The sequence below is a fragment of the Aedes aegypti genome, chromosome 3, assembly GCF_002204515.2.
Source record: "Aedes aegypti strain LVP_AGWG chromosome 3, AaegL5.0 Primary Assembly, whole genome shotgun sequence".
In the NCBI taxonomy this organism is placed as follows: domain Eukaryota; kingdom Metazoa; phylum Arthropoda; class Insecta; order Diptera; family Culicidae; genus Aedes; species Aedes aegypti.
In genome coordinates, this window is record NC_035109.1 from 273,139,786 (window position 1) to 273,162,348 (window position 22,563).

At 37.2% G+C, this 22,563-nt stretch overlaps 1 protein-coding gene across 2 annotated transcripts in view; it reads left to right on the top strand.

Annotated features, from left to right (window-relative positions):
* Positions 1-518: 518 nt before the first annotated feature.
* LOC5565490 overlaps positions 519-22,563 on the top strand; it is a 254,527-nt gene continuing 232,482 nt past the window's right edge. Inside the window, exons 1-2 of one of the 2 annotated variants that reach the window (XM_021850276.1) lie at positions 519-977; positions 10,236-10,433. In XM_021850276.1, coding sequence (XP_021705968.1) covers positions 10,305-10,433 — 129 coding nt within the window. In that variant the 5' untranslated portion in view covers positions 519-977; positions 10,236-10,304. Of the gene's footprint in view, positions 978-3,145; positions 3,269-10,235; positions 10,434-22,563 lie in introns of those variants that run through there. The other variant, XM_021850277.1, reaches the window with a different exon arrangement.

Below are 22,563 nucleotides of genomic sequence, written 5' to 3' on the forward strand. Positions count from 1 at the left end.
AATTGTAATATTAACAATAAATTGATAACAAGATCGCATAACACCAATAATATTGGAATTATTAAATAATCGGCTTACATGTCCGGTACCGGGGGTACATCCTCCAATCTACAGCAAATTTGATTGTAGTAACATACTCGACAACTTTGCCGAAAACAAGAAATCTCTAAGGGGTCGTGCATAAATTACGTCACGCTCTGAGGGGGGAGGGGGTCAAGCCAAGCGTGACAAGCCTTACAAAAATCTCGGAGGACTCATACAAAAAACGTGACAAAGGGGGGGGAGGGTGTCAAAAAAGTTGAAATTTAGCGTGACATAATTTGTGTACCATCCCTAACATTATATTTTGTTGAAAAATTTGTTTCATCTCACGTTTCGGTGGATTAACCATCGAACTCATAATACCAAAAGAATCATTTTTTTATCAATAAACTTCTTCGTGGACAGGCAAAAAAATTGTGTTCAAATATTAAATTTCAACAGTGAAATCGCTAGTTTAAAACACTGTGTATGACTGTCATGTGCGGTATGGCACCTGACACGAGCATATACGGTGTTAAGTCTTATATTTACCTCGAGTGCAATCGGAACCGATTCCGAATTGAATGAATTAAATCAAAACGCAAAGTGCATCAACCAAAACGGCGAAAATTAATCGTGCCAGAAAAAAAGCACTCTGCCTGTGATAAAACCCCCACTTGAGTTTTGCCACAACTTTGGTGTGATAATTTGTGTCCCCTCCGTTACAATCGGGAACCACACAGAACCAAAACTCGAAGAGAGTGTTCCATAGTGCAACGAAATTTTCAGATTGTGACAGTGGACAAGTGCGATTCAACAGTGAAACGGGTCCGGAGGAGGTCTGGAAGAAGAAAGCTTTTGTGCAAAGTTGTTGGATTGAAAGTTGCTTCGGGTGATAGGGCGCAGAAACGTTGCTGCTGGCAGAGAGCAGTAAAACTAAGAAAACAAGAGCGACGGTAAGCCTTTATCTTTTTGCGAAGTTTTATGCATGGAGGTGAACAAAAAAAACATGGGAATGCGAACGCTAAGTGCATTTCGATAAAAATGTTTTCTTTTGGGATCGAAAAAAAGTGCTTTAGGCAGTGATTAATGGAAACCTAATTGAATGAGATTTGTGGCAAGATTTTTTCTAATTCAAATTTTCTCCTAATGGATTTAAGGTGAAACATCTCGGAATGCAAAGATGGCCGGCACAATGGCCGACTTCTCCACCTACTCACGTTTTCAAAGGCACAAAACTGGAGGAATAGTTGGCAAATGTTCCTGATCTTCTTATTTTAAGCTTTCTGCTAGTGCACAAAGCCAAAATAAAAAGTGCACTGTTGTGGGATGCTTTCCTCGCGAGATTTGTGCCTTTGAAGTTTTAGTGCAATCTTAGAAGTTGATTTCAAACTGTTTCACCTTAAATGCGAAGCAAATTGAACAATAGGATTTATCACAGTTCTAATGTACATGGTCAAAACCATAAAACTTACTCAACACCATTCAATATTACTTAAGTAAAAAAAAAATCATGGTGTACTTCTTTCGTCTATGGTACTTTAAGTGAACAATTGATAGTTGGATTAGAGTAGTGACAGGCAATGTTGGTATACTCACACTCAAATCCCAATCTTTGAATTTTCCCGTGAGAACAAACTCATTTGAGATCTGCTTCGCAAAACTCACGCATGAGATCGCTTGCTCACGATCATGCCGTCAAAAATGATTCGCTCATAAAACTCATCGGAAACCAGTGCTGTAAAACGGTGAACAGAATCTGTTCATGCACAACAGAAAAATTCTACCGCATCGGTGGTTCCTTTTGTGCGATTGCGTTCTTGCTTTCTTTGGCCAACACATATGCTGTAGAGGGCATCGCATCATTTTATTTTAACATGCCCTCACGCATCCGATTCTCTGTGATATTTCTACAACAACATATCGTTCGATTTTCTCAATAGTGTCGTACATTAGTTTGTAATCTATCTATTATAATCATAATCCACCCAATTATCTACAAAAATAGCTATGAACGGAAAAAAGAACGGCTGTGAGCAGACACTGCTCATCCAGAAATCACGCCCTTTTAACATTTGTTTTGTTTTGGTTCTCCAATGCAAGAATCTGTGAGCAAATCGGTCGCTGTTGGTTCGTGATCGTGTGAGCGTGGATCCTGCTTAATATTGGTTCATTTTGCGTAAACGGCATGATGCTTTTCACCAATGTCGGAAACCTGTCAAAACTCAATGTTATTGTTTAAATTAGTAAGGTTTGTTATATTTCAAGCAGAAAACAAAGAATATATGCTGTGCGCAAAAAAAAGTGAGAAAATACAGGCCTATGATTCAAACGGATGAACCAACTCATTCATGTTTATTTTTTTGGCTGTTGAGTTGCGTGTAAAATCTCAAGCATGAGAAATAAGAATAAGAGATTTTCACAATGCTAGTGACAGGTGGACAATAGGGCGGTTCAAAATTTAAAAATGTTTGAGGATCCAATGTCCCATATGCTTCTTACCATCCTTACCATAAAAATAGTGTTCTGTGAAATTTTAAGCTTTCTATGTGGTGATTTAAAGGTGGCCCGAAGACAATGTAGGTTTATATGGAAATTACTATGGAGAAATTTTAGGACATGTTCTAAGCACTCTTGTACTGTTATGTAAGTGCAAACTTATTATCCCATAGTCAAAACTCATTCTTTAAACCATAATAATTGCTGAAAAGAGAAATTCAATCCAACTTATAGCAGAAGAGATATTCATGAGTTTGTTTGCTATTATTTAGCTCAATATGGGATTATAGCCCAGCAAACATGTACAAACATCCCAAACAAAATGAGCTTAAAAGGGATTTGTTTCTTCAGCAACATCTTTAATTAAGGTTTGAAGAATGAGTTTTTAATTTGGGATGATAAGTTTCTACTTACATTGCAGTACTAGCGTGTTTGGAACGTTTCTCAAAATATCTCCATAGTAATTTCCATATAAACCTACATTGTCTTTGGGCCACCTTCAAATCGCCACCTAGAAAGCTGAAAATTTCAAAGAACACTATTTTGATGGTAAGGATGGTAAGAAGCATATGGGAGATACGATTTTCAAACATTTTTGAAATTTGAATCGCCCTAGTGGACAATCATCATTGAAATAAACTATTTTGGAAAATCCTGGCGGAATTACGTGTGTTCAATTGTTAAACAAAGTTATGAGAAGGAAAAAATTTAGCCCAATCCATGTGAGCAGCCAGAATTTACACCACAGGTAAAGCAAGCGATCTTAATACTTAAAACTACAAATGAACTTTAACACTTCCTTTACCAGATTCCTTTACCGGAAGCAAAAGTATTCAAATATCCTCTGAAAATTTGAAGGCAAGAAACGCTTGAGAACACTTTTTTAAGATAATTCTTGGATTAAACAAGGTATTTTTGGAAACTATTTGAAGGATTTTTGATGAACTCAGTAAAATGTTTGTGAAAACTATTTGAAGCACTCATAGAAGAATTTCTAGTATAACTTTCAGGGAAATATTTCAGTATACGATTTGACAGAAACAATAATTTTGGTAAGAATTGTAATTAAAAACAACTATGGTTGATTTTAAAGGTCTTCGTCACAATCCTTGAAAAGACCTGTTTTTTCCTATTATATTGCCTTATTTGTCGCGAAAAATCCCCGCGCATTGTCTTAATTGATTCTGTTGGACATTATATGAGTAGTTGTTAATGTATGGATTTCAAGGTGATTATAATACGAAGCCAAACTTTGAATTTTCAAGTGAACAAGACTGGAGAAGCTGACAACTACTGACAAGCTGACAAGCTGCTTGCTAGTGATGAGCAATGGAATAAATTTTCAACGCGAATCGCTTTTTGGTTCTCAAGTCTTGTGCTCTTGAAAATTTGAGGTGTGGCTACGTTCTACATTCACCTAAATTAAATACAAGTACACTCAGGAATAAAAATAGTAACAGAATTACTAAAACTTATGCAATAATAACTATTTTCTATCTGCTTCTCTTTCATTCTATTGTGAATTTCTACACTAAATGTCATTTCGCCTGGGTTGAAGCTTAGCGATGCTTCACCCAGGCGAATTGACAAATAGAAATAAAATTCCCTGCAGAACGAAAGAGAGGCAGACAGAAAGTAGTCAAAAATTACTAAAATATAGTAATTTTGTGACTAAGTACCCGTGTTTCTGAGTGTAAATTATTAAGCGGGTATCCACCAATAACATGAGAAATTAGTATTAATTGAATATGTCGTTTTTATGCTAAAACTTTGAAAAAAGCATTCTTTGAATCATTTAGAACGTTGAGAACCAAATCTCCAAAATATTATTGATTTTTATACCACGGTATTTTTGCAACGGAGATGTCGAATCACTTTTTCATCGATTTTATGTATAAGATACGGCATACGATAATATCTATTGCATAGAGCAATGAAGAATCGTGGACGAGAACAGCTTTCCCGGGAAACTCACGAGACTGATAAGAGCAATAAAGGAAGGTCTGCAAAATTGTGTGAAGGCTTCAGGCGAACATTTCAATTCGCTTATATCCCGCCGGGGATTACGACAAGGTGATGAGCTTTCGAGCCTGTTGTTCAATAACGCGCTAGAAGGGGGACCGGGTTTAACAGCCGGGGGCCGATTTTCACGAGATCTAGCCAATTTAGGCTTCACGGATGATATGGACATTGTAGCAGTGTTACGGTAGACGAGGATACATTCGAAGTGGTGAACGATTTCGTCTACTTCAAATCCTTGATGACGGCTGATCACGGTATACACAGCAAGGTAGTCTATTCCCACGTGTAAACAACGATTCTCAATAAAAATGTGTCGTCATTCCTATCGCCAAGCATGGGGCTAGAAGAATAGTAAAAGAGAGCAGGCTTAGCGTTCTCTTGTACTCGATCGAGATTGCGATAGGAATGACGTCACTATCAAATGTCATTTTTCGGAATATAATACTTTGTTTCTTTTTATCGTGACGGCTGATAATAACGTTAGTCGTGAAACACGGAGGCTCATCATCAATGGAAGTCGGGCATACTATGGGTTTTACAAGAAGCTACGTTCAAAAAAGATTCACTCCCGTACCAAACGTAGGTATCACGTACAAAACGTTCATAAGACCGGTAGTCATCTAGGGGCATGAAACGTGGACGATGCTCGAGGAGGAGCACTGGAGTCTTCGAACGCCGATTTTTGGCGGTGTGCCAGCTCGCCCAACTCAACGGCAAACTCAGTAGATGGCCAAAGCTGGAAGGATATGATGGGCAGAGCATATTGCAAGAATGCCGGACAGCAACCCTGTGAATATGGTATTCGCTTCGGATCCGGTTGGTACAAGAAGGTGTGGAGTGCAGCGAGCTAGGTGGGCGTATCATGTGCATATCTATTTGGCGAACGTGGGGCAAACCTAGTATTGTGGCGTGAAATTGTCGATTCAGTGTTATCTGTTTAGATGTCAACTAAATTAATAAAATTATTGTCGAAAAATAGGACTGACTCCTTGTTTCCACGCATATGATAATCTCGAGTTTCTTTTAGAAAACGACCATTGAATTAAATACATGAGGTTTTTATTAATAGCCTTGAGGAGACCCGACAGAAATTCCCTCAGGAAATTATCTCGTGATCGCTTTTTATTAAGATTTTTACGAAAATAACCTGCTCCAAGGAGTTTCTAAAATAATGGCGCATCAAGGAAGAAAGATTCTTACATATATTGCCTTTAATTCCTGTGGCGTATATAATGAACTGTGTTGAGAACTTATGTTGAGATTGATCACAGCAAGCGATCTATACGTTCAAATGTGATGCACACTGTCGTGTTGTCAATTTAGGAATTCCTCATGGCATGAAAAATATCAAAGCACTGATTGTAAACATGTGACGTCACTCCTATTGTAACATATACCATCTGGACCACTACATCATTTTTTCACAAATTGGTTCGAGATGGATAGTAATGAAGTCGTCAAGTAGCTTTTAGTTTTCGGAATATGTATATCACCTTCTCAATATAGTACGCCGTGGCCATTCCTGAATAACATGCTACTGTCACTTGTTCATATGATGCATTCATGCTCTGCCTCACTTTCGAACTGAAATGTGTCTTGGTAAGTTATGTGAGCATCGCGTGGAGGGTGATTCCTTTCCGGTTAATAGCCTAAACTCCAAAATTCCTTTGGGAATAATGCTTGGATTTCATTTACAGATTGTTTCATAGTCATACAATGTTTTAATTAGGAATCAAATCAAGATTCTTCTTTTTCTCTTGTTATTCTCAAGATATTTCTTCAGACATTACTTCTGGTTATGCTTTAATAACATTGCCATAAATATTCAATGGCAGTTAATGAAAGTTTCTTCATAGATCTTTTATTTTATTTCTCTGGAGATTCTTAACGATATGCATTAGGTTGTCCCAAAAATGAAAGATATACTTAGTAAATTCCTTGCTAAAATCTTCGGAAGGTTAATTCTAATTTAACTGTTCAATAATGGTAATATTCTTTGCAAAAAAAATAATTAATTCCATAATGGTTTGTAGGCCGATCCCTCGGAAGTTTTATTAAGGACTATTGATAAAACCTTTGAATATTTTCTGGTATGATTTTATTCAGAGTTCTTATTGTTTAGTGACTCACAAGTTTGTTCAACGTGTTGTGAGTGCTGGAGTCAATTTTTGAAAAAAAAAAAAAACAAAAACAAAAAATATATACCTTTTTACATGCTACGTTAAATGGGAAATTACCTCCAGCTCAAGCACTTCTAATTCAAGACTACTTATATTCACAGTTAATAACAAAAGTGTTTTTTTTTTTAAGATGATTTTAAAGCCTCCTACACAACGCTGCCAATTATGCTTAAGTGGAAAATGATCATCGATTTAAAAATAACATCTTGGAAATAAATGATAATTTTTGGTGAAGTCACCTCCAACTCAAAGGGCGCTTTAAGGTGATATTTGATAAATGACCCTTGAAAAGGTTACGTTGACTGACTACTATGACCCGTAATGATCATATGAATAAAAATGATTCTTGTATGTAGGCTGAAAACAGCTTGTTTAACTTTTAGTTAAAATTTGATATTTCGACAGTCGTCCTCCTCTCAAATGGCTTCGTGGTCGACATATTTTAGTTTTGACAGGCGAATTCAAGAGCAAAGTTGACAGATGATTGATTATTCTAAAATTACCTGGAGTAGAAAATAATTTGCTCCGGAGCACGGTTATTTTCAACCGGAGGAGAAATAACTATCGACCCGTTTAATTTCTACTAACAGTTTAACGAAACGGTGAAACGGTGATCAGCCTTATTAGAATGGAACAAAGAAAAGAACAGAAAGATAGAAAGAAGACGAATTGAGAAGAATGTGGGAGGGAAAGGGTTAATTAGGTGGGAGGGTGTAACAGTAACACTGTAACACCAGTTACAATCCTTCATGAGTAGATGTTCCTTTCCTCGATATCGACTTATTCGATTATATTAATTGAAATCAAAGCCAAACAAGCAAATTGAATTCAAATTCAGTATTCTAGGATGCGTTGGAGGTATTCAATGATTTTGCTTTCGATAGTATTGACAATAAATTATTTAAAAGTTGTGAAACAAATTTTCTTTTAACGACATTTTTATGGACGCTACAATTTTTGCATGCATAATGTATGGTTCATCACAAAATCGTAGACTCCTCTCTCAACTCCTAAATGCTTTGTCATTTATGGATGGTCCCTCATAAGGTACATCCATAATTTCTGTAATTTCTACAATTTCTACTCGTTTAACATAAATTCGAAAGTAGTGTGCTGAAGAAAGTGCAGTTGACGTTCAACACAGGGATCAACATCTGAATTTAGATTTATTGTACAGACACATCGTTAAAAGAAAAAAAAACACTAATTGAACTTTAACACTTTGCTTCACTTTTGCAAAGTTAAATAAAAAATACTAAAAATCACTAGTAAGGCGAGAAAATCCCTCTAAACTCTAATATGTTGCTCATTTTGACAGATAGGCCTATTCCGTCTGCGACTCACAGACTTTTTCAGTGTCACATGTTCGACAAATCAAGGATTGGGAAAAATTAAGTTTATTTTGCGTACGTGTTTCTGAAAAAAGATTTAATAAGAAAATCGACTTGAGAAAATATTGAATCATTCGCCATTTATTCAAAAATAATCCTGATTTTTATAAATCTCAAAATCTCAGAAATTTCCAATGATCGATAAATTATCCTTATATTTCCCAAACATTCTTTCGAAAGTTATTGACATTCACAAATTATTTTATTTCCATATGGGTCGAAATTGACGTCCACCATTTGAGGGAGGGGGGTCTATGAAAGTGTGACGGTGCATGCATAAGGTATTGGAAAAAATGTGACAGAGGGTCTAGGAATTTCGAAAAACAATGGACGTCATATTTGAATCTTCCCACATTGGTTTGCATTTTATTTTTCGACATTTATTCTAAAATTTAAAATTAATTACTGGAAGCAGTGCATGATAAATTTCTTGTAAAATTTCAAGAAACATTCTTCGATAAATCCTCGGTAATTCTTTGATTAGTAACAGAAAGAAGGGTCCAACAATTTATCATGTTCATGAAAAAAGCTCACTTTGCTAACAATTTTGAAAGAATTCAATAGTGTTATTGGTGGACAATATGAGGAATGCAATCTGGTGTTGGTGGTTGGCCTACCTGTACGAGGAAATTTTGATTTTTTGGTTCTTGAGTTTTTCATTTCGTTAATTTATATTTCGTTCATAAAAATCACTTCGAAACAAAACCACGTCCAAATTGATTCAAAACATAAGAGAATGAATGGACTTCACTTATAATTTCAAATCCCAAACGCTCAATCTGGCCAGAGTATTCCTAATTTGGCCACTCTCATAAGAAATCAATGTGACTGGCCAATTTAGAAACTGAAGCTAAATCTCTGGCTGAAACTGGTTTTGGTGGCCTATATTGACCAATGAGATTTTCAAAGCGGAAAAAAGGTTTCAGCTATGTTTTAGATATGTTCACACGTAAAATGGATTGAAAGCTTGCGTTTGACATAATTGTAGTATAAACAGGGCTTTCCAAAACATGTTTTTTAACACATTTTCTCTTAGGCTGGCCAAAACCGGTGCTTCTACTCTTGTTCGAAATTATGTCATACATACTTTCGAAATAAAATTGTTTTATATAATTCGTGTGTGTTTTATATTATTACTAGTGGACCCAGCAAACTTCGTTTTGCCATCAAGTAGGCTGTTGAAAAACGCCATGAAACGTGTTGTACAAAATGAGAGTTCCTTTCGTTCCCGTTCTTCCGACTTTTGCGTTCAATGTCCCGGGCTTTTCATTTACACAAACACGTCGGAACACTTTAGGAACATAACAATGAAAGAATTTTCAAAATCCGATAGCCCGTTCGCAAGCCATTTCGTGACATACAAACTCCACTCCATTTTTATTTATTTAGAAGATAGAAGATAGAAGATTTCATATTCAGAAACACTGAGAAGAAGGAGAAGAAGAAGAATATGATGAAGAAGAAGAAGAAGAAGCATTGAAAATTTAGTTCAAATATTAGGTGATATGTCGAGTTTTATTGGATTCCAATCATTTGAAATTGACGAAAAATACACGCGTTTTTTCAAATATGAGTTATTGCATGGAAACATTACTCTCTGTAATAGCCAGTTTTGGTTCTAACACAGAACTTTGATTGAATAATGATTTTACTATTTTACAACAATATCCGGTATTGGGGTCCGAAAAATCCCTCCCTATTGTGCGCTGCTACGGTATGAGGATTCAATGTAATTGAAACAAAATAGGATGCACAATTTATTGAGAAAATGTCCACAGATGGCCACACGAATTCAAAGAACATACCTACAATCCCGAAGTAATTCTGCTCTGATTGCAAAGTTTGCCGTATGTTGGAAACAAATTTTGCTAACATGTCTCTGAACGGTCAAGAAGTGGAAAGTCAAACATGTTCCATCTCTAACTATCTTTTCTTCCGAGAAGAATGCTATCTGTCCAAATTTCACAACACTTGTGCCAGCAGCATGGGACTGCTTTGCTTGTTTCGGGGAAAAGCCAACAATGTGCAATTTCAACGATGCAGATCTTATTCGAAACCGCAAGAAACAATGTGTGCAAAAAGTAATGCAACTGTTTTCTCTTCCTTCGTTTATCTTTTTCAGCCCTAAAACAGCCCTTAAACTTCCCACATACATGTGCTGGCACCAGTGCCACTTTTCGAGAGCTGGACGATGAATTCAACCCCACGAGAGCGAGATAAATCGCACACAACAAACGAACGTTCGACATGTAGTTCCTTGAATCTGCTACACGCCTTATCGGACGACAGCGAGATAGACTGCCTGGAGGAAAATATCGTTGTAAGTATGTAACCCGGTATTTCATTAGCCGTTCCCGTCTGTTTGTGTTGGGAAATGTAATTGAGTCGAGTTTGACCTAGCCCTGGGCAGTAACATTACAGCGGAGACTGAAAACGAGTTTCGGGAGAAGTACGCAGTATGACGTCAAAGCATGTGCTTCAGAACTGCGTGGAGCAGCATCAATGTATTCAATATAACATTCGTATCGATAACATCTTTGTGAAAAGAAAGAGTATTAATAAATTCTTTTCAAAAAGATGCAATCAAAATAGCAAATTAACAATGAATTATGGAACTTTAATCATAAAAAATGAAATTCAATACAGTAGCCGATGTACCCTCGGTTTTATATAATAAATTGTTCCAATAATACACAATTGTGAATAACTCGTACAAGATTTAAGATTCTTGAAAATATATGGAAAAATTTTACATTTTTAAAACATTTAAGATTCCGACTCATTAACTCTTATTATTAACGTTTTTGTTCTGGTCTATTATTTTGAATAGGAAGCATAGCGAAAAAAGCTGTTTTTTGGTACCTTCCCACATTTCAGTTGAATTTTACTGTCATTATTAGTTATCACTTAGTTTTGTACATTTTATCCTTTTGTTTAGTTTTCCTTACATTAATGTGTCAAATTGAAGCATTTAAAAATTTGAAATCGGAACTGAGCTGAAACCATTTTTTCGTTTTAAAAATTTTGTTGGTCAATATAGACCACCAGAAATATTTTTTCTGTTCCTAAATTGACCAATCTCATTGATTTCTAATGCGAGTGATCAAATTAGACCATATTAGATTGTGTGCCAGGAATAAGTAGAAATGGCTTATGCGCCAATTCCAAGGGAGACTACTTACCAAGATCGAAAGATTGCCCCACCGAATTGAAACCCTTTCGGGGAATTTTCTGGTTTTTCTCAAATGAATGGGCTGAAAATACGCTGGCTGATTAGGGAAACAAAATGCATCAATACCAAAGTCGTGCAAATAGAGCAATTCGGGTGCGTTAAGGTGATTTTCACCGATGACAAAGTAGTGCTCGCGATAGTTATCATCACTGAAAAAAACAAGGCTCAAACACCTCGAACTTATCCTTGTTCGATTAAAGAGCTGTCCTTTGGTTGAATTCGGAGTCAACCTCTCCAGTAAATATTTCAAAAAAAAATCCAAAAAAGCTCTCTGAAACGTGAAAATCCCTTCACATTACCTTTCTAGATTTTACCCAACTAAAGTTTGTTCAAACCAGTGTTGTTAGCCATCACGGTAGTCGACACGTTTTCATTGACATTCGACAGCCTTTGCTTTCAGCATTCAAAACAAGAGCGGTCAAATGAACGTACGAAAGAAAAATGTCAATTGATTGCAGCTGAGTTCTATGCAAAATTTATGATTTAATGAAAATGTCATCGTGTGAGACGACATTCATTCTACACTTTTTTTGTTTCTCGATGTTCATTCTACCACTCATGCTGTGTATAAGAGGTGACGGTAGTGGATGAGTGTACAAAAATCAATTGGCTGCTCACCATGAAAGCAAAACGAACGTCGCGAGAAATGTCGAATGTTTACTGCACTGGTTCAAACATTTTTGGATTAATTCAAACGCATCTATCTGAACTTCAAACTTCTTATATTCGGTAAATCATTCTGTTTCTTCCATCAGCTTAACTTCTACCTTATCGACTATTCATATTTACAATCTTAAACTCTAGGCCTAGCTCTACTTCATTACCCTATTCTCTCTAGCTACTCTCTCTTTTCTCTCGTGTGCGGTAAAATTCATTTATGTGCGGTGCGACTTGGGGTTTTCAATGAACACTATTCATCTGTGGTTGCGAATTATGTTGCCGAACACCGCCGCGTGAACGGGACGAACGGTAGGGCCAAAATGAACGGTGTGGCCACAGTTCAACTCAGGCTAGGGGCGAAATTCACCATGCGCATCGCAAAAGAAAGAATGAGTACTCCCGTTTTTACTTTACTTCTTGCATGGAGGCATCAGTGGTAGCTGCGGCATCTCACGTGTCCGACACGCAGTTCTCCTCCGGACTACGCTACTGCTACTTGCTCATCGATATGCCGTTCTCAACAACGCCTTACTCGGGACTCGTGGTCTTGCTCGACGGGGTACAATCGTCACACCGGTGGTCATCACCAACGATGGTTCAGTGGGTAACGTGCGCGCCTATCACGCGGAAATCACCGGTTCGAAACCGGTTCTGGTCGTTCAATTGAACTACACTAGCGTGATTAGAAACTCACTGTTGTCACGGAAAATATGCTGGGTTGCTAAACGTCAGTCGGAAACCGACTCGCATGCCCTCTCCGGCCAGGTGTACCCTCGGAAAAAACTCTAACTAGTTAGAACTTCACGGCGCGAAAAGTTTTCTAGGTCTGCTCTCGCCTCTTTCACAGGCCAGAACAAAGTGAAAGAGTCAAGTTCAGAGATCCTCAAAATAGGCGCGAGATGTAAAAATCTTCGTTGCCTTAAGTTACGTAAAATCTACGAATCCAAAACTTTTATTGAACACTTTTTTAATATAAGAATGGAACAGCTCAAAACACTATTTTTTATAACTTCTTAGTACTCCCTTAGTACTTGAAATTGTTTATGTTTATATATGTGAACAGCTGACTTAACAAGGCGCCAAACTCATACAATGCTGTTCAAACATGAAACCAATTGCCTGTCAGAAAAAGACCACTTCTCATAGGTCGTTTTGAAAAAGGGCCTACTATCACATCGTTAAGTTGCTTTGCAACCGGGCACTTTGTTGCTGACTCGGTCGTGTTGCTAGTTCACATGTTGAAGTTCTAACAAAAAGTTTAAACATTTTTACAAAATTTTTACAAAATGTTTTTGTTTTATTGTTACTTATATTGTATGTCAATTGTTCCTGCAATGTTTGAGTTATTTAGGATGATCAATAATGAGCGCTATAGATGATATGGTGTTCATTCTCTATGAAAGTATGATCATTCGAATATAATCCTGATTGCTGGAATAGCTTACATAGTCTTTTGCTCTTATTGAATTATGCATGCAACAAAATACTAATTTTGAGCATTCATATTTAAATTCCTTCAAAACATTATTTTAAAAATAGCACTGGCCATTATGCCGACAGAGATTTTGGCTGCAACACAAAGCGAGCTGCAGTTGATCTGTCACATCCTATCTTAGATTATGGATGGATTCTGTAGCGTGAGCCAAAAAAACACTGCTTAATTTTGCCCCGTGCGTTCTTTTGCCCTGAATTACTTTATAGGATATCGTATGAACTACTAACTATCCACATATCAATACAACTTCAACTAGCCTAGAGGGTCAAGGCCTTCAACTAGCCTAGAGGGTCAACACAGATATATATATATATCTACACTTGTATTGTATTGTATTGTACTTCTAGTCATTACATCATACACTGAGAACGACGTTGCGGTTGAAAGTACTATATCAGAGGGTTTAATCAAATACACAACGCCACTAGATATGCGCAGAATAAATTCGCATTCATTTTAAATATTTTAGGCATTCAAAATTACCATAGCACCATTTCGACAGTAAATATTACTATCATGGTTAAAAACTTGCAGCTGGTCATAATCGAACCGAGGATCTGGCGCTTGTCAAGCGCGACCGCTTACCGCACGGCTATCAATACGGTTGAAATGAGAGGGAAGTTAGGGAACAGAAAGAAAATAAAAATGTTCATGATAGCTTAATCCTGGTTGAAATAGTACAGTCACACCACAGTTATGGATCAACTAAGGGTCATTTTTCAGAACAAAATAAGATTAAAAAACATGGTGACGCTGTATAAAACTAATTAACCTCCCTGGTACTGCAGAATATAATTGTTTTTTAGAAAACACCTCAAAATTCACGGTTGTTTACGAAAAAGTGTCGATTTCGATAGAAATTTCAAACGATGTTCTATTATGGGTCAAATCGGTTCATATTATGGATCAAAACTCTATATCAGCAATTTATCTGACAAGTAATCGAATAGTGTGTTAGTGAAAGCATACGTTTTGGTGTTTGTTTCGGAATGGTCTTACCTTTGATTCATAACTGTGGTATGGTTTTCAATGCCCACAGTTATGAATTAACGGTTATGGGAATACGACTGACATTTTATTTCGTACAGACGGAAAAAAATTGCTTAAGCATAATTTGATTGATTGTGATGCTGTAAAGATTTATGGTTCACGTAAGTAAAATGTGTTCTGCATAATTGTTACTCTATTTGATGAGATATTCCCGTTTAAATCCAACTCTGATCCATATCTGTGTGCTATCCATAACTGTGAGGTGATTGTGAACAGGGTTGGGGAAAAATCTTGAAATTCACTTTACAGTAGCCAAGCAAAGGAAATCACAGTCAACGAAGCCATTGAAACTCACGCCCACCGCTGCTGTAGGCAAAAAGTCTTGTAAATAGCAAAACACCCGTTGCCAAGGGCAATCCAAAATTACTGTAGAAAAATATTCTATTTCCCGCTGCATTTCCCGCATTGAGAGCCTTCAATGACACTCATAATTTAGAAATCTCATGCACCCAACATAGGCAACTTGATGAGATTCACGTTTTTGAATTACTGTACTGGGAAGAGCTACGTAAATTCAAGCCTACTGCTATGACCATTCCCAGCACTGATAGTAAATTTAAAAACTTGTTCATGGTTCTCATTACTTCAACGTTTGTTTCAGTGTAAAATATCGTGGTAATCATTGTTTGATAGGTACAATGGACATTTAAGGACGTTTAAGGTTTCGATATAAAGGTCCTGAAGATCGATGAAATCAATACTGTTCAATGATCTGGATGCCGTTTTTTGCCCATAAGTGCCCAGAGAGTCACGAAGAACTGAAGACATCGAAGAAAAACGTGCTAACTTATGTAATTCAGATCTTGAAGATTTTTGAAATCAGCTTTGATCGCGAAAGTTTTTTTTTTTCAACTATGCAAATATCCGGATTTGTAATTTGAAAATTGCTCAAGCTTTCAGAAATTTCCAATATGATCAATTATACTACAAATGAACAAAGAGTATAGCTTGGAGCCAACACATGATTTACAAACCTACATTAATTTTAAGGCCTATAAAACTTTGGAAACATGTTTCAACATAGACGCTATCAATAAACTGATCATAGGCGTCTTCGCCCAGATAGCCGTAGCGCTAAACGCGTTGCTTTTCAACATGACAAGGGCTGTGGGTTCGATTCCCTCCTGTCTAGGATCTTTTCAGGTTGAAAATTTTCTCGACATCCCAGGGCATAGAGCATCTTCGGCTGGATTGCCTAGAACTTGACAAATTAATTAACTGTGAATTTAATATGCGCAACGGTCTCTCTATCATAATCAATCGGCGGAGGTCCGATCTTGAACGACGACCACACACTAAACTAAATTAATAAATAATAATGGAATTTGTTGAAGAGAGAAATTCAATCCGACGACTAGCAGAAGTTTGTTTGCTTTTATTTAGCTTAATATGGGATTATAGCCTGCAAATATCTACAAAAATCCCATATAAAATTAGCTCAAAAGGAATGTGTTTCTTCTGCAACATCCTTCATTGAAATTTGAAAAATTAGTTTTAAATATTGAATCATAAGTTTGTACTAACATTACAGTACTAGCGTGCTTGGAACATTTCTCAAAATGTCTCCATAGTAATTTCCATATAAACCTACCATGTCTTTGGGCCACCTTTAAATCGCCACCTAGGAAGCTGAAAATTTCACAGAACACTATTTTTATGGTAAGGATAATAAGGAGCATATGGGGTATTGGATTTTCAAACATCATTAAAATTTGAATCGCCCTAATGTACATCTCATACATCCGAAAGACTGCGAAATTCTTAATTTTGTCAATACTGAAAAGCCAATCCAACATCAAGAAATACATTAGGCCGAGGTTCGTTAGGCTGAATGGGTCATTAGGCCGAAACACTCATAACTGAACGGAAACCAGAAATTTTCTTTCTTTAATTATAGTCTATTCTTTCTTCGTTTTTCGGCTTAGTAACACTTTCGCCTTAATGACCCATTCGGCCTAATGACCCAGCACCAACTGCAGCTTTAAAAGCCACTGATTTTAAATTATATCATACACCTATTTTTATGACGAGCAATCCATTAGTTTCGTCTTTTACCTAATGTTGATTCATTTTCATTAATGAATGAATCGATAGAGCATAATGTAAAAATTTACTGGGCAGTCATCTTTGATCATATTTTACCTGTATAAACTACGATAATAACATTTTAATTCACATTACGAACACGTAAGGCATCAGTGAAGTGTGACTCATCGTGGAGTATATAAAATAAATCTCATAGAAATCAGCGCAATCAAGCATTGAAAACACTTTTCATTGGTGGATAAAAATTGGGTAATATTAAATAAATAAAAATGTGTAGCCTTTTTGTGATTTTTACTCTGAACGCTTCCTTACTTTTGTCGAAATCCGCACAGCTCATGACAACCACAAACAGAAAAGTCAAATCATTGAACTTATCGAGTTATTAGAAAGACGTCTAAGGTAGTTAGAAAATCCAATTTTTCATAGCAATTTCATAGCAGTGTTTTTTATATGATTTAGTTAAATGGGTTCAATTGGGTATGGTCTCACAAAAGAGAAAGAAAAAAGATTAAAATGTAAATTTCTGTGATTTTTAGCCATGAAACAAAATGCTCTGGTTAAAAAACGTGCAATTGTTTTTTTTTTTCAAAAATATCGTACAGTAGTAGACAAAAAAAATACACAAAAATTACACAAATATGTAGGCGAGAGTAAGAAAAGTATGTGTTTGTCATATATTTTCAATCATTTGAGTCAAACAGGACACTTGAGTTATCAGCACACGGTGTCAAATATTTGGCTGAGTACTAAGAGCAATCCAAAGATTTTCAAAGCCAAAAACTGGTTTCAACTCAGTTCCAATATTTTTCATACGAAATATGGATTGAAAGTTTGCGTTCGACATATTTGTAAAATAAATAGGGTTTCTTATATAATTTTTGAAGATGTTTTCTCTTAGGTTGGCCAAAACCGGTGCTTCTACCCTACCACGCCGTAATTTCAAAACTAATAGTTACCCTAAAAAAAATCAAACATTTTGTCGAGGAAAATTGAAATTTTAAAAACTTGTGTCCACACTAAATATTATTGATAATAGGGTCAGCAAACCAATAGCAGCACGGCCAAGAACAAATATTCGAATAAAATCGATAAATAAAACCAGTGGAAGTAATTTTACCTCATCTAAAAGTTTTTACCTTGGTTTTGTATTTTATATCGCATCGCATCTTTAGTTCTAATTTATGTTTCTGTAGTAGCACTAGCTTCACGGAGTAGGCAAAATTCAAATCTTAATCGTATTTTTACAAAACTTCCATATTTTTCCTATGAAAAATGGGATCAAAAGCGTTCGATGGATATTAAAAAGCAGTTATTTTTTATTTATTTAGTTGATTGAAAAATAATTTCTCTTAGAAGTGCTACTGTAGGTACAAAATAGCTTTCGATAATTTTTCGATATTTATTTGATATAATTTTGGAAAAAAACAGAACTGTGAATCAATGGTTTTCTATATAAATAGTTCCTGATCTACATGTTAAAAAATATTTATAGCAAAATGAAAGCCATTAGTGCGACTATAGGGGACTATCTACCAAGGGAACACCGATGCTAATCGAAATTTTGAAACCGTTAGGTATGAAACGTCGGAGAGAAACAAAGAAGCTCGTTTGATTTGTGAAATAGGACTGCCGAGGCAATATTATCACTAATTTTAAAACAACGGCTACTAAAAATTGCGGTTTTGGTTTATTATGATGAGTGCAAAGATGCAGCCCAACAATTGATCTGAAACAAAATTAGGCATTGTAATGCCTTTGTAAGGCTTCAAAATTCCACAAAACTGATTAGGGATGGTACACAAATTATGTCACGCTTAATTTCGACTTTTTCGGAAACCCCTCCCTCCCTCTTGTAACGTTTTTTGTATGACTCCTTCGAAAATTTTGTAATGCTCGTCAAGCTTGGCTTGACCCCCTCCCTCCCATGACATAATTTGTGCATGACCCCTTATGAGGCATCTTCAATATTAGCGTGGGGCAATATTATGTGAAAATATAAATTCTCACTTCAGGTCAATTTTTAAGTCCCACTTTGCTCTCTTAACAACTGTGCGAAATTTCAACTTGATCGTTAACACTTCAGTCGTCGCACTGTTGTATTTTGTACAACACTGGTGAAAAAACCTCGCTTTTCGTTCACAACAGCAGCGTGGTGGCCAACCACGCGACGATTGGAAAGTTGAATCAATAGTTCTAAATTTTACATGACCTTGGGAAAGAACATTCCGTCATCATAAACCCGATAAAAAAAGCTGGCCAAATAATGTAGGCAAATTACCGTAAAAGTTTTCGTGAAAACTTCACAGTTCATGCTAAAAAAAATGTTATTCTACTTAAAAATCTGCAGGTATGTAAACCGAATGGTTTTGCGGATAGTCTTGATGGCAACGATGAAACAGTATTTTGTTCCCTTGTTATTACGTTTGTTGACTACTTTCCACCAATCAAGGTTAATTTGTAACATGAGTATAGTCGAGAATGTTTACCATAGCTTTTCAACTAATTATTTACATACACAAGAAGAGAGTCGCCGGAAACACATCATAATGTATTTAGTTCATCATATTGCGACTATAAAAAAAACTCGTTTGTCTATGTTTATAAAAAGCATTTTCGTTACAAGCGCTCACATCTATTCCAGGCGACTCTAACATCCTGCGAATATTTGCTCCCATAACGTTGCCAGTAAGAAGGTACAGCAATGCCCCCATATGGGGCACACTTTTTTCACACGATATTGTCATCTTGGTATTATTACCTCAAAATCATTTATGAAGAACTGTGTACTGTTTTCATTGAATCGTAGTAAACAGTCAACCCTATAGCTAATGTTTGATATCATGATACAGAATTGAAACAACCAAAGTTATCATCAAGCACTCAACGCTTTAAATCGGCTTTATGGGACTAGTGCATGGCTTATTATAATTCTTTATTATTAATTTATCATTCTAATTAATTCTTTAATTCTTAATTAATCATCCAAAATCACATAACATTAGCGCCCCACTTAAGATGAGAGCTGTACATTGGCACACTTTGAACAGCAATGTGTCATACAAGAGTACCAGAAGTTGGTAAAGTATGCATTCGTCTCATCAGCCACCACCAGTGTAAATTCCCAGGACAAGAACGCTCGCGCTTAATAATAATTGAGTCCAGAATGTTGGCAGAGCTTTTTCATCGTCGTTCCGTCTCTATACAGCGTGTCTGTTTCCGTAGTCGTCGTTACTAAGCGGCAAATATTAAGAAAGACGCAGTGCCACGCCATTGTACCCTGTAGCAAGTTGATACTATTTACTATTTCATAATGGAGCCGAAGCCCAGGATAGTGAAAGGGAAGAAGTTTTCTCCTCACAAGCCATGAAAAACCCAGACTTTGACTTGCGGTAGGTTACGAGTTTTGGAGTGGAAACCTTGCTGCTGCGTCTGCTTCTTCTGCTATCTTTTCATAATGCTGGTTCGGTTAGCACTAGTGAAGATGAGGTCGCCTAGTGGGACATGGAAAAAAGTTGAAATTCAATTAAGATTCTTCTGATGGCATGCAAAAACATCTTGATAGTTGGAGTTGAAGTAACATGTAAAAATAGTTGCTGCTGATGCGATTTTGTGATTCTGGTTCTCAAAAAACAAAACTTAGCGAACAGGGAAACTCAATTCGAAACAGTTTTTCCTTATAACTGTTTTGCACGTAGTTCTACACTGATCTAACACTGTACGCCTTAGATTGCGGTAAAGTTTTCGAAAAACGGCATAATAAGTAGTCGTGCTTCAATAGCCATAGCAAGACCAAACTGAGAGTCGTGGGTTCGAATCCCAACGGTTGATAGTCTTTTCAGGCTGGAAATTTTCTCTACATGCTAGTACATGTACTGTCTCATTGCATTCGAAATGCTTGCAATCTTGAGTGAAACTGAAACACTTCATGATCTTTCATCATAAGGGGGGTCCCGTAGCCTCGAGGTTACGCTTTCGCTTCGCAAGCGGAAGGTCATGGGTTCGATTCCCAATCCCCCCACACATAAACTCCGTCCAGCCACCTGAAGACGCCGCACGAAGGACCGTGTATTGGGGAAGAACACATCCATCCTTCGCAGTATCGGATGGTGACTGAGACACACTGACCCTCTTTGTAGGCTGTTGCCTCACACAACACATAAACATGGCAAAATGAACCACCGCACACCAATGGACTTCGCAGTCGCTCTTCAACTCTCGATCGAATCGGTTGTGTTTAGCCTTTATTCTGCTTTCGAACTCCGTGCGGTGTTATTGTGTGAAGGTCAATTCGAGGGACTCATTTCAAAGCTAAGTATCTATTGTGCTTTCTATTGTCGTGAGAACGCATTGTTTCGCAACCCATTACTGGTTGCACGAGATTGGTCTCGGTAGCAAAATATGGTTGGCAATGAGGGGTCTTCCTCTCAGATGCCACCAATCATCGAAGAAATGTCTTCCGATCATCCATCACTAGCCGATCCTCAACTTATTGGCACAGACCCTCAGCCTACTGCTTCCCGCCATCGTTGCTATCCGGCATCAGCAAAAGGTCCATATGAAGTGTTCCTCCGGCAAAAAGATAAACCGCTTAACGTGTTGTTGATTTCTGCAGAGCTTTACAGTAATTTCAAGACTGTAAAGGAAGTCCGAAAGATTGGTTTCAGCAAGGTCCGCGTTGTGCTGACCAATCGTGAAGAAGCAAATAATGTTGCTCTTAATGAACGTTTGTCTCGCCTCTATCGAGTATATGTTCCATGCAATTTAGTGGAGATCGATGGCGTGATTCAGCAGGCTGATATGGATCTGTCGTACCTTAAGGATGAAGGTGTTGGCAAATTCAAAGACCCTCGTATCCCTTCGGTTCCAGTTTTGGAATGCAATCAGCTAGCCATTGCATCTGATGATGAAAATGGAAAATCTTTCAAGCCCTCCTATTCTATCCGGGTGACGTTCGAAGGAACAATCTTGCCGGACTTTCTCGAAATCAGAAATGTCTTGATCCCCGTTCGAATCTATTCTCCGAAGCCTATGCTTTGCAACAAATGCAAACGGTATGGCCACACGGAACCACTCTGTGCGAACAAAGCACGTTGTGGGAAATGTGGAAAATCTCATCACGATGCCACATGTCCAATCCAAGAAAACATCTGCCTCCATTGTAAAAAGAGCCATGAATCGCACCGCGATTGCTCTGCTTACAAAAAACGTGCCCAATTTGCCACAGCACGAATCTGGCAAAAATCCAAACTCAGTTATGCTGAAACAGTCGGTAATTTGCCTAACTCCGACTTCTGTCATGAAAACCCGTATGCGTCGCTCAGTGAACTGTCAGACATTGATGAAAATGAGTCAGTATGTAGCCGTTCGGAATCCTTGAAACGCAAAAAGTTAACCCGAGCAAAAAAATCAAAGAGAACCAAATCCTCAGATCATCAGCCAGATTCCATTCTGTCGTCTCAAAATGTAATGAATGTTCCAACTAGCAAATCTTCCAATCATCAACCATGTGTTGCACCGTTGGCTTCGCGACAACATCAATCCGTTAGCTCGCACCCACCGTTTCTTGATTTTCCATCCACCTCTCGTCTGTCACAACCCTCCCGGAAACCTCCTGAGTTTCAATACAAAGAATCCGATTTTCCAAACCTCCCTGGAGTGGCCAGCTCCACAGAAAACTCCTCTACAGCTGTAGGTTTAACAGTTACCCAGATAGTTAAGCTATTTTCGGAGATATTCCAGCTAACTCCGGCTTGGACAGACATCCTCCTGAAACTGACACCCATATTGAACATCCTTCTGAAAAAACTGATTTCATCATGGCCACTCCTTGGACTGTTAGTATCTATCGATGGCTAACTCACTTCTAAACCAGAAGTTTTCCGTATTCCAGTGGAATTGCAGAAGTATTCTGCCAAAAATAGCAAATCTAAGGTGCTTCTTACTTAAGCTAAATGTTGATTGTTTCGC